Below are 14930 nucleotides of genomic sequence, written 5' to 3'. Positions count from 1 at the left end.
CAAGTTAATCCTAATGAAAGCTGAATTCATCACAGGCTAGATATGTATTTTGAGACATGAGTAATGGTTTGATATAGCAGTAATATGATTAGAAACACCTATAGATCCTCTATGCGTCAAAATGGCAGTTTCTCAAACCCCACTAGAATCGCTTAAAAGAAAAAGAAGGTTCTCTAGCATTTGTTCCATTTACCATTCGTTTTTTCCTTCTTTGCTAATGGCTCATACAATCAAACACTTATTCTTCTGCAGACATAAGAAGGATTATACTAATTTTTCTTTTAAGCCAAATATAAGCAGAAAATCCAAAAGGGATGAGCCAACATACCCTAATCACAGAGATCAACTGTCGGCCAAATTCATTAAGAAAAATTTACCTCGATTTTCCATGCATAAATTCCTTACTTAATTGCCTAAATACGCTATTAGCATTAATAATAGCAAAGAGTGGATGTTAAGTAATTTTTTGTCCCCATCTATGCTCCTTTAATCTAAATACATGCCCAACTAAATTTCACTTGGTTGGAGATCTAACTAGATTCCACTGTTTAATGGTTCTTGTGGTCAGTGTAATTTATTTGATCGAGTAATTGTCTTCTCCTCTTTTCTTAAAGGTTTCAAACTGATATGCCAAATAAGACAACATATTAAATGTAACGTTACAGATATAGGTTAGAGTAATTAATTTAAGAAATAGATAAATCAAACTCATAGTTTACCAGAAATACATCAATTTGTCTGCCATTTTCATTGTTTCTGGCCTTCAGCTGAACCTGAAATGACAGCACTAGTGAAACGACATATATCGATAAATTGAAAAATTCCAGAGCCACTGTCAAGTTTTCGTTGGCAAAAGTGCGATGTTAATAACTTCAATCGATACCCATATTAATAAGGGCTTGAAGCTTTAACTTCACAGACTATAAAATATAAAGCCATGCATATGAGTGCTCATACAGTAAAGGATTTAAAGTGACAACACACAAGGAGTAAAGATAAGTCAGATATAAAGAGTAGCAGATATGAGAAACTGACCACCAGCTGCAACAAAGTCATCTTAGACAAATATATTTACATGAATATATTATAGGAAACATCTGACATGATTCTTAAAGTAAAGCAGTTTCAAAGATTTAACAACTACGAACTGAATAGCCAACATCCATTCACGAATTAGGAAATTAAACATCATGTAGAAGAAAGAGAGAAAGAGAAAGGACTGAAGAAATACATATATATAATCTGCAAATCTACTACTTGACATAGATGAATATTCAAGTGCATAGAACAAGGAGGGCAATTAGATGCTCTCTCGGTTCCACATAGACAACAACTGCAAGTACAATTAATCCTACTACCACTTTTAAATTATTAACTACTAGTCTCCAACTGGTAAAACCATCACTGTAACTCGCATCGAAAGCAGATTCAAAGGTAACCCCAGATCTAACCATTTGCTTTCTGTCAAACCAAACAGACAGACGACAACAGAGAAAACAAGTAGACTAGTTCTACATGTACCAAAGTACCATAATATTAACTCACAATAATCAGAAATAAGAAAAGAGCCCACATAGATCAACCAAAAGAAGATAAGAAGAAGGAGCTAGAACAGACCATAATGTGAAAACTGCTTGCTTACGGATTTTCTTTATTTTCTCTTCTTCCATCATGTGTCTAACCTGCACCGGCGCTGGTGGGAGAAGGGGAATTTGTTGCTGCTGAGGTGGACGCTTACGCTTCTTCTTCTCGTAGCTAATCCCTCTTGCTTTAGACTGCAAATCACGAACCTCACGAAGATAAAGCCGCACAGCGCGTGCACCAAATGGGTTAGCCTCAGGTTTCCCACCGTTTTCTTCAAAGGCAGCGCGTAGACGACCGATGAGGGCGTCGAGACTTCCCCATGCCTGGCGGAGAGGGCAAGGGCAAGGAGCAGGAGGGTTTGGATGCCCATAGAAAGGGCAGATAGGGGTATGTACTTTGGTCTTGCCAAACTGATCCAAGTAACGAAGAAATTCAAGAACGTGTGCCCCACTGCAGCGAGACAGAGTGAGAGGAGGCCTGTGGTTTTTAAGGTATTGGCCAAAGGTGTTCCAGTCGCGTCGCTTTTGGTTCTCATAGCGGCTGGAACTTGTTGGCGATGCAGATGATGAAGAAGGGGCTGCAATAACTGAGTTATTGTTGGGCGTGGCAAGGTTCGGGACGAGGCTTCCTGCGTTTTCAGAGTTTGAGTTGTCCAGTTCTTGGATTGAATCCATGGAGATAGAGAGCAAGAACTGAGACAAACTATCCAATCTTTCTTGTAGTTTATATATATGGTTCTGGTTGTTCGTACGAAGGGTGTTTTTGCTTATCTTTTTTTAGGGTTTTCTCATCTTCTTCTTGTGATAGTAAGAGAGTAGTAGTATAATAATATAAAGGAGAGAAAGAAGGGAGAAAAGTAATTTAGAAGATCGATGGAACTGAATCTCTGGTTTCTTTCTTATAATTCTTGCTGCAGGGATGAGATTTATTTATTTATTTTTGGTTGGCAGATGTTACTGTTGATGAAAACAACCACACACAATCACTTAAGAAAAGCAAAGATAAATAAAAAACAAAGAAAAGTCAGATTATTGATTGATCTTACAGAATTTCCATTTTAGAGGAGAGAGATAAAGAGTGAAGAGAAAGGAAATGGAGCAACAAAGAAGATTTAGAAGTTGAATTTGGGGCATTGATAGGCTGAATTTGGTTATGATGAGATTGATGGGAGTGAGTGAGAAGACTCTCTCCTTCTCTTGTAGTTTCTTTCTTTGAGTAATACTAGAAAATCTTGCAGTTAAATGGAATTTTGGTAGGCTTTGTTTTCAGAAATTGTATCAAGTCATTGTTTTTTTTTTTCCCTAGAAAAGGAGGAACAACTGCCTTCTTATATAAACTTGTTGATGGCTTAACTTTCATGATTCATTATATATTCTTAGTAGTATAGTAAGAGAAAATGGGAAAGAGGTGAAGAACTGTAGTGTTAGGGCCTGTGAAAATGGCCAAAATTAAAAGAATTCAAAAAAATAAAAAGCTAGGGCTGTAGTAGGTTGAGATGGAGACAGCAGAAAATTTCAAGGGTAAAATTTAAGAGAATAACATGATTTTGTTTCTTTTACACTGTAGAGTTGAATGACAATTCCTTATCTAACTTACCATTTTGCCCCTTTCAAGCTTCATTTTTCCATTCTCCCTTCATCTAAAGTATAATTTGCTTTCATGGTTTTTGACATGTGTGAAGAGAACCAAGACAGGCATGAATTTTATACCATGCCTGGTTACTAAATTGTTTAATTCTAATAGATATGGGATTAAGTATTCTTTATTGAAAAAATAAGATAAAAAATTGATAAAATTTTAATAATTAATCTAATATATATAATATGAAATTTCACATGTAAAGTATCTTAATTGGGATTTGAAAAACTTTAACATCTTTAGATCATATGATTTGAAAAAAGTTAAAATATTTATTAATAGATATATAAAATATATATATATATTTAATGAGTGATATTTAAAATATTATATAAAAATTGAATCAGCAAATTTTCATAATTTTTTATATTAACTCTAACCTCAATTGATGCTATACATCCCGACACATGACTAAACAAGTGATAAAGATGTAAGGAGTCTACTTATAAAAAATTTGTCATACTTTTTCCAAGTGTGAAATTGAGGATTCAGTAATTTAGTATTAACATATGAATCAATATGAACTATAACAAATGGTGAAAGAAATTTTGCTGCTACAAGAAGTATTCTTCAAGACTATGTGCTCTAATTGTGTACAGTATCTATGCTCTCTAGTAGCGATAATTATTTTTAGTATTCTTTGGATTGATCAATTGTAATGTTGACATTGGAAAATTCATCTTCTAGTTGACATAATGAAAGGGACCGAAACCAGAGTCAAAACACTTTTATAGTGTTACAAAAGAGTTTAGATTGATCTTTGTCGCAGATCAATTGGCTCTGATACCATGAAAACTAAGTAAACATGCAAATGAAAAAGAGTTCCAAAAACTGAGAATTTTATTCATCAGAATGAATCACACAAACGGTACAATCTTCACAAATGTATAACAAGAAATTTACAATTGTCAAAGCAAACTAAAATGATACTACATCATTTGATTAAACTCAAATCTTTTCCTCTCGAACAGTCCACTCCATATGGTTTTTCAAAGAAGATAAACACTGTTGAGAGGAAAGAGTTCAGTTTTTTTGTCATTTTTAAGCCACTCCTCCTATATACTTTCAATAGTGAACAACGTCAAGGATTCATCAGCACTCCAGTCTACTTTCTCTCCTGATCAACTCAGAATATACATTCTTCTCACAGAACAAGTGGTACTTAAAAGATTATTTAAAAATTGAAGCACTAAATTTTCACAATTGATTAATTCCATGCCTACCATTGTCTTTCAGATTGAGTAAAAAAATGTTTAAGAAAGCTCCATGGCTGGTGCGTGGATAATTGGATTGATCAATCTTGTGTTGATCCCATTGCTCCAATGTATGTTATTCCTTTCTTCACCACATGGCAATTAATTGCTGGAATTCTTGAAGGTAATGATATCCTAGAAGTTTGACAGAATATAGAAAACAACGTTAGTGGTTGATCTTTTTCCTTCTTTTTATTGTTTCAGGCTTTTTCTTATTGATGAAATTTATTCAAAAGAATTATAATTTTTATCCAACTTTTTCTATCCTCTTTAAAAGGTTTTCTTTTTATTGTGATGATGAAAAACATTATATGCCATCACTCTAATTTGATGATTAAAAACCATTAGAATGTGTGAATTTTCATATACTTTTTGATGAAAACAGAACCTCGAATCCTTAATAATTTTCCAATTATCAAACACCATCTTGTTGGCTTTAATTAATTAATTAATTAAATTACATCCAGATTAAGAAGATAAAGAAGTAAGAATCTTCTAGTTTTGAAAGAAACATGAGTGGCACATAAATAAATGAGATGTCTCGCTGAAGTTTTCGGATGGCATTCCATTCAATGAACGTTCTTAATTACAGACATAGCCAAGGAAAAGCAATTGGAGACCATATAATTGAGGAACAAAATCTTGGGGCAACTGTCATGGATCACGGCTACTGTTAATGCACAGTGAATATTATATTATATGTGTGGTAGATAGGAACAGCGGTGTTGACTGAAATGACAAAAGAAAGTTAATAACCATGGTGGCACGGTGATTCTAAATTGAACTGTGGGTAAAAAAGCAATGACATGACATGACAGATGATGCAAAATAGCTCAGTGTGTGCCAACGAAAAGAGAGACGACAATAAACGAAGAGACTACAGAGCCAGATGCATCAATTTCTTCGAAACCCTAGAGATGTAGTGGGTGACCACGTCGTCAATGTTTAAATTATTAATGTGTTGGAGATAGACATAGAGACTTGCTTGCTTCTTCAAACTACACCACTGTTAATTTCTTTTACTTTACAATAAATAAATAAGACTTCTCACAAGGTTACCCATTCCAAATACTCTTTGTTTCTCTTCCAAATATGTCCAATTAAATTGAGTGCTTAATTGTTGACTAATTAATAAAATGTTTTTAGGGTTTTCAATTAGTAATTAAAACCAATGCTTTTCTTCCTTTCTTATAGAGCAGACAGCTTCGAAACCCATGAATATCTATATTTAGGGAATCACTGGCTTACTCTATGGCTCACCCGCCCTTGTCCTTTGCTCCCTATCGAAACTTACTAATTAATAATTCATGCTCTAATACATACTATTATTTAGAACTAATAAATTAGGGTTTAGTACGTTCTCAAAATCTGAAATTACTCTCTTGGATAAATGATTATGACTCATACCTAATTCTTTTCATCTCTTGATATCAATGTGCTTAACCTAATTTTCGGAAATTGAATTTTTCTCTTTAGGTGGATGAATGCATCAACTTAAAGAGAAGAAATCTGAACTAGACTAAAGTAATATGTATCATAAGGAAGCTCTTGACCAGAATATGAATATGTTGTGTTCTCTTGTGCAGATGGGATCCATATTTACTCCTATTATGAACACTTTATGTTCCCCTTGATTGCTGTTCAAACTAACAATACTTTCCGTTCTAGTGACTAATCCAAAAATAAAATTTAGAAAAGTTAATATTGAATAAAAGTAAAATATAAAAAAATTAATGAAGAAATGATAAAATTCTAAAGATATATTCTAAAATTTTTTAAAGTTAAGGATGATCAACTTGATTATTATAAGGGTGAAATATAAATTTAAGAGATATATCTGAAATATTTTCAAATTAATTAATTGCATTTTACATTCATCTTTCCCTGTTTAAATTTCAGCCATGCAAGAGCTTGTTTACAGTGCGTTCCATATATATATGGTTTAAGAGGCGAATGTAGAGAGGTTTAAATTTTTTTTCTTTTTTATGATATAATAATTGAACTTACAATTATAACATTTAATAAGTCAAGATTTTATAAACGTAATAAAAATTTAAACTCTAATCTCGATTTAAAAAATTTTAATATTTTGTTAATTTGACTGACCACGGAATCTAAACCTAAATTTTCAACTAATAGAGTTTGGCTTGTGCAAGGTTATCGTAGATAAGCACGTGGAGGAGAGCCAACCCTCTTGAATCTTGCTGGCTTTGGATCTTGATTGGAGCAAGATTGAAGATTTCTAGAAACTTTAAATTAGCATTGAACATGTGCATCTTTAATTTGATATAGCTTTGAAAGTTCATAATATTATCCTTATAATTGAAATTTCCTCTCCATTCACTTATTTGAAATTCTGATGAATTATTGCTGCTGTATGTATGAAGATTGGGATATGATAAAAGGAATATTATTATTCAATTTCTCACTAATAATATTAAGTCTAAGCTGATTTGGACCTTTCAACACAAAGTCTTAATCATCCAATGAACAAAAATACTGAAGTCTTCTTGGACACTCTAACGCAAGCTAAAAGCATATAGAATAAAGCCAGCTGAACCAGTGCTTGTGACAAATATGTGCACTTAAATTTTTACATATTATAAAAATGCTTATTAATTAAATTAAAAATCAAATAATTTAATATTTTATCCCAATTTCATTATGTGGGCAGACTGATGAAAACTCTATCACATTCAATCTTAATTTTTGAACGGTTAAATACTGTTCAAGTTGAGAGGTTAGGCCATATAGAGTCCAAAAATTTGGCACAAACTTTAGCCTACTCTTGACTAAAATAATCATTAACCATTTTGGAAATTCAGTAATGTTTTAATATTACATACATTATACTTTTTTTTTTTAAATCAAAAACAAAAAAAATGTAAAAGAAGAAATAGAGTGAGGACTCATAAGTCATTACATTGCTTTAAACCATTAGTTGATGTGCTAATACATATAGAGTAATGTTATGTATACCCACTTTTTAGTACAGTTTTCTTGGCTAACAGCCTTGTTCGGATCGTCAAATGTAGGTTGTATATACACGTAATGTGTCATTATATGATTGAGTGTTATTTTATACTCAATTTAAAATTATTCAATCACTTGATGACATATTTCTAATGTATATTCATTTGTGTATCTAAAATAGGTATATACAGTTTTATTGATATATTAAAGTTATTAATACCCTTTTATATAAATAATAAATGGAAAAGTTTTGACCAAAAAGAATAAAGAAAGGGTTGGTGAATGATTGATAATAATAAAGGAAAAATTGAGCGAGTGATGAGAAGTGAAAATGTAGAGAAAAAGTAAAGCATGTTATGTGGGTTAGGGACCATATATGTTTATAAATAATTTAAGTTATAACATGACTGGTCTGGTCCAAACCTGCCTGCTTCCCTAAATCTGGCTACTTTCTTCCAAGTTTCAGGCATCATCGTGAATGAGTAAAGTTCATTTGACTATTAAATCAGTTCTTTATATGTGTTAACTGTTGAGTGTTGGATTCATTTATCATCTGGACCCTTTCACATGTGATCAAAAGGGCCATCACTTTTTCTGTCTAGTCTGATTGGTGTTGTGGTATCATCAAGACATTAAGCTAGTCTTATGGCCATCACTGAATTGTCTTGTAAGAGATCATTTTCATGACAAGACTGATAGCCACCAGGAAGACGATATATACTTCATAAAATGGAGGCATTTTTATTAAGTCAAATGTTGCCTTTGTCTCTATTATTAAGCAAGCCCAGAGCAGGCCAAATCCCACATGCAGGGAAGTTTTTTTCAAATTTGTGAAGCTTGAAAACTGACCTTTTGTTATTGACAGGATTTATCACCCAAAACAAAGTATTACAACTAGATGATATCAGTCTGTTCTGGTCTCTCTCTTTTCTCCAACTTTTACTCAAATCAAATGCTTCTGTTCTGCAAAGCTCTTTCTTTAATTATATGTAGTGTTGTGGAGCTTTGTAAATGCTTGATTGAACTCTAATGTAATGCCTCTCAAAATATTATATGGCTATGAAAATGGCACTAAAGGCTTGATTGAATTCTAATGCCTCTGAATATCCACTGGTAAACTGGAGAATTGAAGCTTTGAAAATAACTGACAAAATAGCTTAGCAGATTACATAAGTCTAAAATATATGTACGATATATCTACAATCCTAATGACAAAACCAATTACAACACAAATTATATGAAAAAATAAGAAAGGAAACAAAAAGATAATCGACTGCACACTGTGGAAAATAAGCTATCAAAAGTAAATGAAAGAATTAGTAATGCACTGCAAAATGCTAGTTGAAACTATAGAACACTGTAATGAGAAAAAGGTGCTCCTAAGGGGATATAACAAGGAAAAGCAAGCTATATCAAGAAGATATCAAAATTCTCTGATAAAAAATAAAGGAACTGATAAACTTTATAACTTTCATGATTTTTTCCCCATGGCCCCTTCTCTTTGATTCCGGAAGTGACTGAGAAGCTGCTGTGCCTGCATGTTATATACAGAAGATCAATGAATCATTTATTTCTCAAATGCCCCTTAAAATTGTAAGCTATATAACACATCTATTCTTTAGCAGCTGCCAGTAGGAAAAAGTATAACTAGAAAACCAAGGCCTTTTCCAGGTTCTATTGAATGGGTGAACCCATACCTGCCATTTTTCCAACGATGAAGAAAACTGAGAGACAGTGTGTGAACTAAAGTTCCAAAAAGAGGAATAGAAATAAAGCTCTATACCTTTTCCTTTGCTCTAGGGGTGCCAGCCAGAGATAAGGCAACAAGAGGAGGAACAGCTCCTTCTTGTAAAACCAGAGTACAGAATTTGGGACTATGCAGGCACAGCTGCAAAAGTATGGAGGCTGCATTTTCCTTTCCTCGCTGGGATCCTGATTCAACTACCTCAACCAGAGATGGGATGCCACCTTCCCGTGCAATTGCCAAGCACCCTTCACCAACAGTTGATAGATTTGTAAGAAGAGCAACAGCCTTGTCTACCATCCCAGCGTCAGGATCCATCAAGTCAACAAGATGCTTTACAGCCCCCACTTTAACTATTCGAGCCTTGTTCTCATGAAAGATTGAAAGGTTAAACAAAGCAGTAGCAGCATCTTTTTTACCTCGTAGAGTTCCAAAACCTAGAAGATCTACCAAAGCTTTGACAGCCCCAGAACGACCAATTTTTGCCTTGTATTCTTCTAACACAGAGAGACTGAACAGAGTTGCAGCAGAATTTTCTTTGGCTCCATCATTGCCTGATCTTAGAACATGAATAAGTGGCTCTATTGCACCAGCCTCTGCAATCATGGACTTATTGTCTTCGTTAATTGATAGATTTAAAAGGGCAGTGACAGCATGCTCTTGGGTTAGCTGTGTTTCTGAGTACAATAGCGAAAGCAATGGTGGGATAGCTCCACAATTGCCTATAATGATGCGATTCTCCATGCTGTGCTTTGCAAGAAGCCGCAATTCTGCTGCAGCTGTAGTTTGCAAGTCATTTGATTGGCTATTAAGGTCGACAATCAATTTCTTGACATAAGAGGTTGTAGTCAATTCATCAGAACCTAAGTCAGAACATGGAACAGTGTGTGTTCCTCTAGAATTATGCTGTCCACTCCTGGCAACTTCTACTTTTGTTTCAGAGCTCTGGCACTGCTTTCCTGATAACCAGGGAGAAAATCCTAATTCCTTATTTGATTGTGAAGCAGCAGGTTGCTCTGATATGATCTCTCCTGACACTTCACTCCATTTTTCATGCTTACTAGATTGCCTTGACACCTCATTTGATGCTGGAGGCATATATTCAATACTTGAAATAACACTTGAAGCTGATTCGCTCCTGCTATGTACGTATGATTGTTCAGGGGATGGGCAGTTAAACTTTTCAGTATCTCTACTTTGACATCCATTCAATTCTTCTCCACTTAATCTGGAAGAGACATCAACCTTCAGCTTTTCAAACCCAATTTCAGCATTAGGAGATGATCTTGACATGGAATTACTACTGTGTAAAGAACAATGGAAACTATCTGAGCGGATTAAATCTTGAGCAGACACATGATCCAATGGGGATAAGACTGAAACAAGATTACTATGTTCATAGTTACTGGAAAGCCTTATATTGTTTTCCTCACACCAATTTGCTATCATAGCTTTGACAGTGTAGTTGGGAATTAGATTTGTGTGTGTCAGTATTTGTCTTGTCTTTGGGCAAACAGCCAGCCCTTGATCAAGCCACTTTTGGATAAACACCCTCTCATAAGTTTGACCAGAAGCCAAGATCACTGGGTCCAACATGAGTTCCAAAGATAATGGGCAGCGGAAGTAGGAAGGGATTGGAACTCCAGTTGTTGCTTCAAACCGCACAATATTAAACATGCGATCACGAATATGGGAGATGAGATCCACAATTTGGTTGATTTGTTGTAAACCTTCTTTTCTCTGATTTACTTGAGCATTCATCATCTCCTTTTCCACAGCCACAGTTTCTTTCAACAGTTCCTGGTTTGATTTCAAACTAAGCGATTCAATAATTTTGACAAGGTAATCAGTGCTAGGAAGGATATCATCTTGTTGACATCTCAAAGTCTCTGTTATATATTCTGTAATTCTTTCCTGTTTCAAGCAATGTATTTCCTGCATACAATGCTGCACAATTTACCGGCAATTAGTTTTACCAGTCAAGGCAAAAAAGCTAACCAGGTAACCATGAAAGTGATAAAAGTTTCAATCAGCAGACTTAAAAAGTGATTTAGATGGGAAAAGTGGTGAGAAGAGAACAATCAATCTAGAAAAGAAGCTCATCATCAAGAAACATGTAGTAACAGATTACAATAGTGCAGAAACGAATTTTAGCATTCTACATACCTGAAAAACAGAAGTACTTGAACTGGATGGAGATGACTGCGACAGTATATACAATATACGCCATACTTCAAGTGAAGAGCTCTGGATTTTCATCAAGATGGCCTCACTCTGTAGAACCTGGACACACATAAAATAACATAAGTATTTAAGGATAAACAAGTTAAGAGAATAGGCAAAAACAAGTTTGGGATTAATAATAGGCAAGGCAGGGTTACCATTTTTGGATTAAAAACTTCTTTCAACCATTAAACCCAAAAGGAGCTTCACATAATTTCAGAAATTCAAGTTCTGTGGTCTTCAAGCATGATCTAAGACCAATTTTTTCCTTTCTACCTTTTTCTCTTTAGGTAAGGTTGGGAAAAGAAAAATTAACCAACTAATGACTACTACCTCTGTTATTTATTCTTTGAAGAATTTCACCTGGATCAAGCAGATCCACAAACAAAAAGAATTAATAAAGAGTACATACACTGCAAATTTTGCTCTTCTTTGGACTCCACTTCTCCATGAATTCCCGCGCTTCATTAACAGCCATGTCCAGTTCTTCACATTCTTTATTGAGGATTTCATCTGAAGGTATTTTGCAATCAACAACTTCATCCAGCAATGGTTTCAAAAGTTTTAACACACCAGCTATATTCTTGAAATCATTTTGAATAGATGGAACTTTTATTGACTGGCAAGAAACAAGATGGATGAATCGAGAAATACTGTTGATAAGACATCTAACATATGTGTCCATCTGACCTGTTTTTCATGGAACATACAACAAAATTAGTTACATTGAACAAAACTCCTAAAGCAAATTTTTTTTCAAAATATTCTAGCCAAAACAGCTGGTTTCAAGGTACCCTCAACAGAGATTTAATTTTCCTCATACCAACAGAGGTATTGTGATCAATTATAAAAACTAGAATCAAGTTGGTCAACAATTCTTGAAGCAGTGCACAAATGTCAAGCCATGTTTACAATGAGAGGAGTGTAAAGCATTCAAACTATCTAGAATATGATTGCTGCTAAACTCAGTACTAACGTCTATGACAAGACATATAGAGCTTGCAAAGAATTCAATGATAAGCCGCCGAGCATCATCTACATATTTTTTCTTTCATTTTTCTGTAATGTAACCAATGGCCATCTTGATTGTGTCAATATTGTTTGAAAATGCATCATACCACACAGAAAGAGACATGATGAAAACCCGATACTTTAGACAAAAATCAACAGATTTCCACAAAATCAGTTGCTAGACTTATTTATGCGCAAGATAAACTGATTTTGACCTATTATCCTTAAAAGCAGCTTCTATGAGAAAACGAAAAATAGCCTTTGCCAATTTCCTTGACTATTATGAAAAAATAAGTTATTCTAAGGCCTTTCCATGTTGACTTTCTTCCATTATTTGAGGGAACCCATTTGACTAGATTATCAAAAGAAGCAAGAAACCGTCTGCATTTTCATATTCATAATATGCTGCATGCTCATGGTTTCTCCATATTGACTGTTTATCACACAAAGACACACAACTTATGAGGATTTAAGGAAACGTCCACCGTCCAAATAGAATATCGTGAAAAGGAAATCAGATTAAATCAATTATTTTTATATTTTACACAACTTTATAATAGAGAACAGAACTTCCCTCCACTAACTAAAGTTTAACTCCATCAAATAGCTGAACAGATACTAAAATCCTTTATCAAGGAAACCAAACCTTGTGAGATCCAATATTCCATTTCTCAGGAACTAAACAGAAAGTAAACTAATTTTCATACGACAAACAACTTCCACTCAATTTTATTAAACAAAAAAACTATCAAACCCACCATGAAAATTAAAAACAAAATAATAAAAATCATATAACACTGCAAAAATTAACAAACCCCGTGTGTTGAGGCAACAAAAAAAACTAAAATACTATAAATCCCAAAAAAAAAAACCAATTGATATAATCACCCATTAATGAAATTTCAATAGAAAATATAAAGAAATGGCATATGAACAAGAGAAAAGATCAAAACTTTACAAACAAATATACAGCCTTGCCTTCATCAAATCATACCTCTATTAAACACCCTCACGCTGGTGGTGTTAATCCAAAAACATTGGTTTGAGAAATGAACAAAATCTAAACTTTAACCATAATTAGTAATGAAAATATAAGGTTGTAGCTTTGATTTTCTTGTAAGGCTGCATGATAGAGAGAAAAAGGAAGAGAGAGCATATTAATTTGTTACAAGAACAATATTTTAAAATTAGAAAAACAAAAAGAAATGGGTTGTGAAATGGGCGGGGGCCCATTGTGGTTACAGATTTGTTGGGTTTTGTTTGTGGGGCAAAATTTGGACAAAAGAATGAGATGAAAAATTAATCAAGGTTTTAATAGTAATAATTGGATTTTTTTTTTTTTATATATATGATGATGATAAGACATGATTAGCCTAGTTGAAATGACTAATTTACCCTTGATCTTTCTTGTTTATTAGAAAAATAATATTAATAAAAGGTAAATTTCATTAATCCCACTTCAAAGTTTGACCTCATTTCAAAGAGCCAATTAACTTATGGTTAACAATTTGCCATTTCTTGCTGATTAATTGATGGTTGTTGAGATTTTCCCCATCGTCCACCAGAGATAAGAAAAGAAATATCCCTCTTGCCATCTTCTTCATTTCTCATAATAATTGTCATTGTTGTGCCAAAATAAATTAATTTTCTCATGTTAACCAACTATTGGTAAGTCTTCTTCAAGATCTGATCTTATGTCCCTTAATTTTTAATTGATTCAGTTATAACTATTAGAGTGATTAAATCAACTTCTTAAGCAATAGGTGATAGGAAAAAGAAGACTGACCAACCCTTATCCATATATGTAACATAACTTTTAAATATTTAATTAACCGTGAATGAGAACTCTTGTTATTTGTTGATAGGGAGCTTTATATAAGGTTAGTTCGAAAGCACATTCTTACACTTTGACCTAAGGGAAAGAATAAAAAAATAAAAAATTTTAAAACTTTTGTAATGGAGGTGTTACACTCATACATCTAAATCTTGATTCAATACTGATTTTTCAAATGATCCCTTATTTGATTGGTGATGGAGAATTTGCTAAACTTGTTTTTGATGATCTTGCCCACATCTAAGCATTTCCACCATTTCATTTTATTATTTAAAATTATATACTATATATATATATAAGGATTGCATGGACAATGCCAACAAATACATGTAATCAATTTGTCTCCCATGTCAGGGTCAAGCCATTATCGTTGCTTAAAATAGAAAACTGTAGACAAATTTATATATAAATTAAAAGGCAAAAAGGAAAGGACCCACAAACAAAAATGACAAAAGAAAAGATATGTAAGTAATTTTCAATATATTTATATTGAAGGATTATTTCCATTGGAAGTTCTGTTGTCGGCTAAATTTCACTATCAGCTCTTAAACGCGTGATATTAATAATAAAATTATGTGTATAACATATATAAAATTTATAAATAAATAATATATATAAATAATAATATAATATTATATAATTAAATAATTTTAAATTAAAAATAAAATAA

General features: G+C 33.3%; 2 protein-coding genes across 2 annotated transcripts; both read right to left on the bottom strand.

Moving 5' to 3' along the window:
• Window positions 1–1220: 1220 nt before the first annotated feature.
• On the bottom strand, window positions 1221–2900 carry LOC123215478 (protein LIGHT-DEPENDENT SHORT HYPOCOTYLS 4-like). Its single transcript, XM_044635593.1, has one exon. The coding sequence runs from the start codon at window positions 2256–2258 to the stop codon at window positions 1551–1553; it is 708 nt and encodes a 235-aa protein (XP_044491528.1). The 5' UTR covers window positions 2259–2900; the 3' UTR covers window positions 1221–1550.
• A 5674-nt stretch (window positions 2901–8574) lies between these two features.
• Window positions 8575–13600, bottom strand: LOC123217597 (U-box domain-containing protein 3-like). The gene is made up of 5 exons (XM_044638686.1): window positions 13421–13600; window positions 11828–12105; window positions 11359–11475; window positions 9232–11139; window positions 8575–8982 (listed from the first exon to the last, which is right to left on the bottom strand). The coding sequence occupies exons 2-5, from the start codon at window positions 12098–12100 to the stop codon at window positions 8920–8922; spliced, it is 2361 nt and encodes a 786-aa protein (XP_044494621.1). The 5' UTR covers window positions 12101–12105; window positions 13421–13600; the 3' UTR covers window positions 8575–8919.
• Between the last annotated feature and the right edge of the window lie 1330 nt (window positions 13601–14930).

This window comes from Mangifera indica, chromosome 5 (assembly GCF_011075055.1).
Source record: "Mangifera indica cultivar Alphonso chromosome 5, CATAS_Mindica_2.1, whole genome shotgun sequence".
In the NCBI taxonomy this organism is placed as follows: Eukaryota; Viridiplantae; Streptophyta; class Magnoliopsida; order Sapindales; family Anacardiaceae; genus Mangifera; species Mangifera indica.
This window is presented reverse-complemented; position numbering and strand designations above follow the sequence as displayed.

What these genes read in the sequence shown, in the direction of transcription:
- LOC123217597 (XM_044638686.1), bottom strand. Translation starts at nt 12,100, where the DNA reads ATGGACACATATGTTAGATGTCTTATCAACAGTATTTCTCGATTCATC. An exon ending in CAAGTACTTCTGTTTTTCAG is followed by an intron (nt 11,140 to 11,358) that starts GTATGTAGAATG and finishes TAAATTGTGCAG; the next exon opens with CATTGTATGCAGGAAATACA. An exon ending in CCCCTAGAGCAAAGGAAAAG is followed by an intron (nt 8,983 to 9,231) that starts GTATAGAGCTTT and finishes TATAACATGCAG; the next exon opens with GCACAGCAGCTTCTCAGTCA.
- LOC123215478 (XM_044635593.1), bottom strand. Translation starts at nt 2,258, where the DNA reads ATGGATTCAATCCAAGAACTGGACAACTCAAACTCTGAAAACGCAGGA.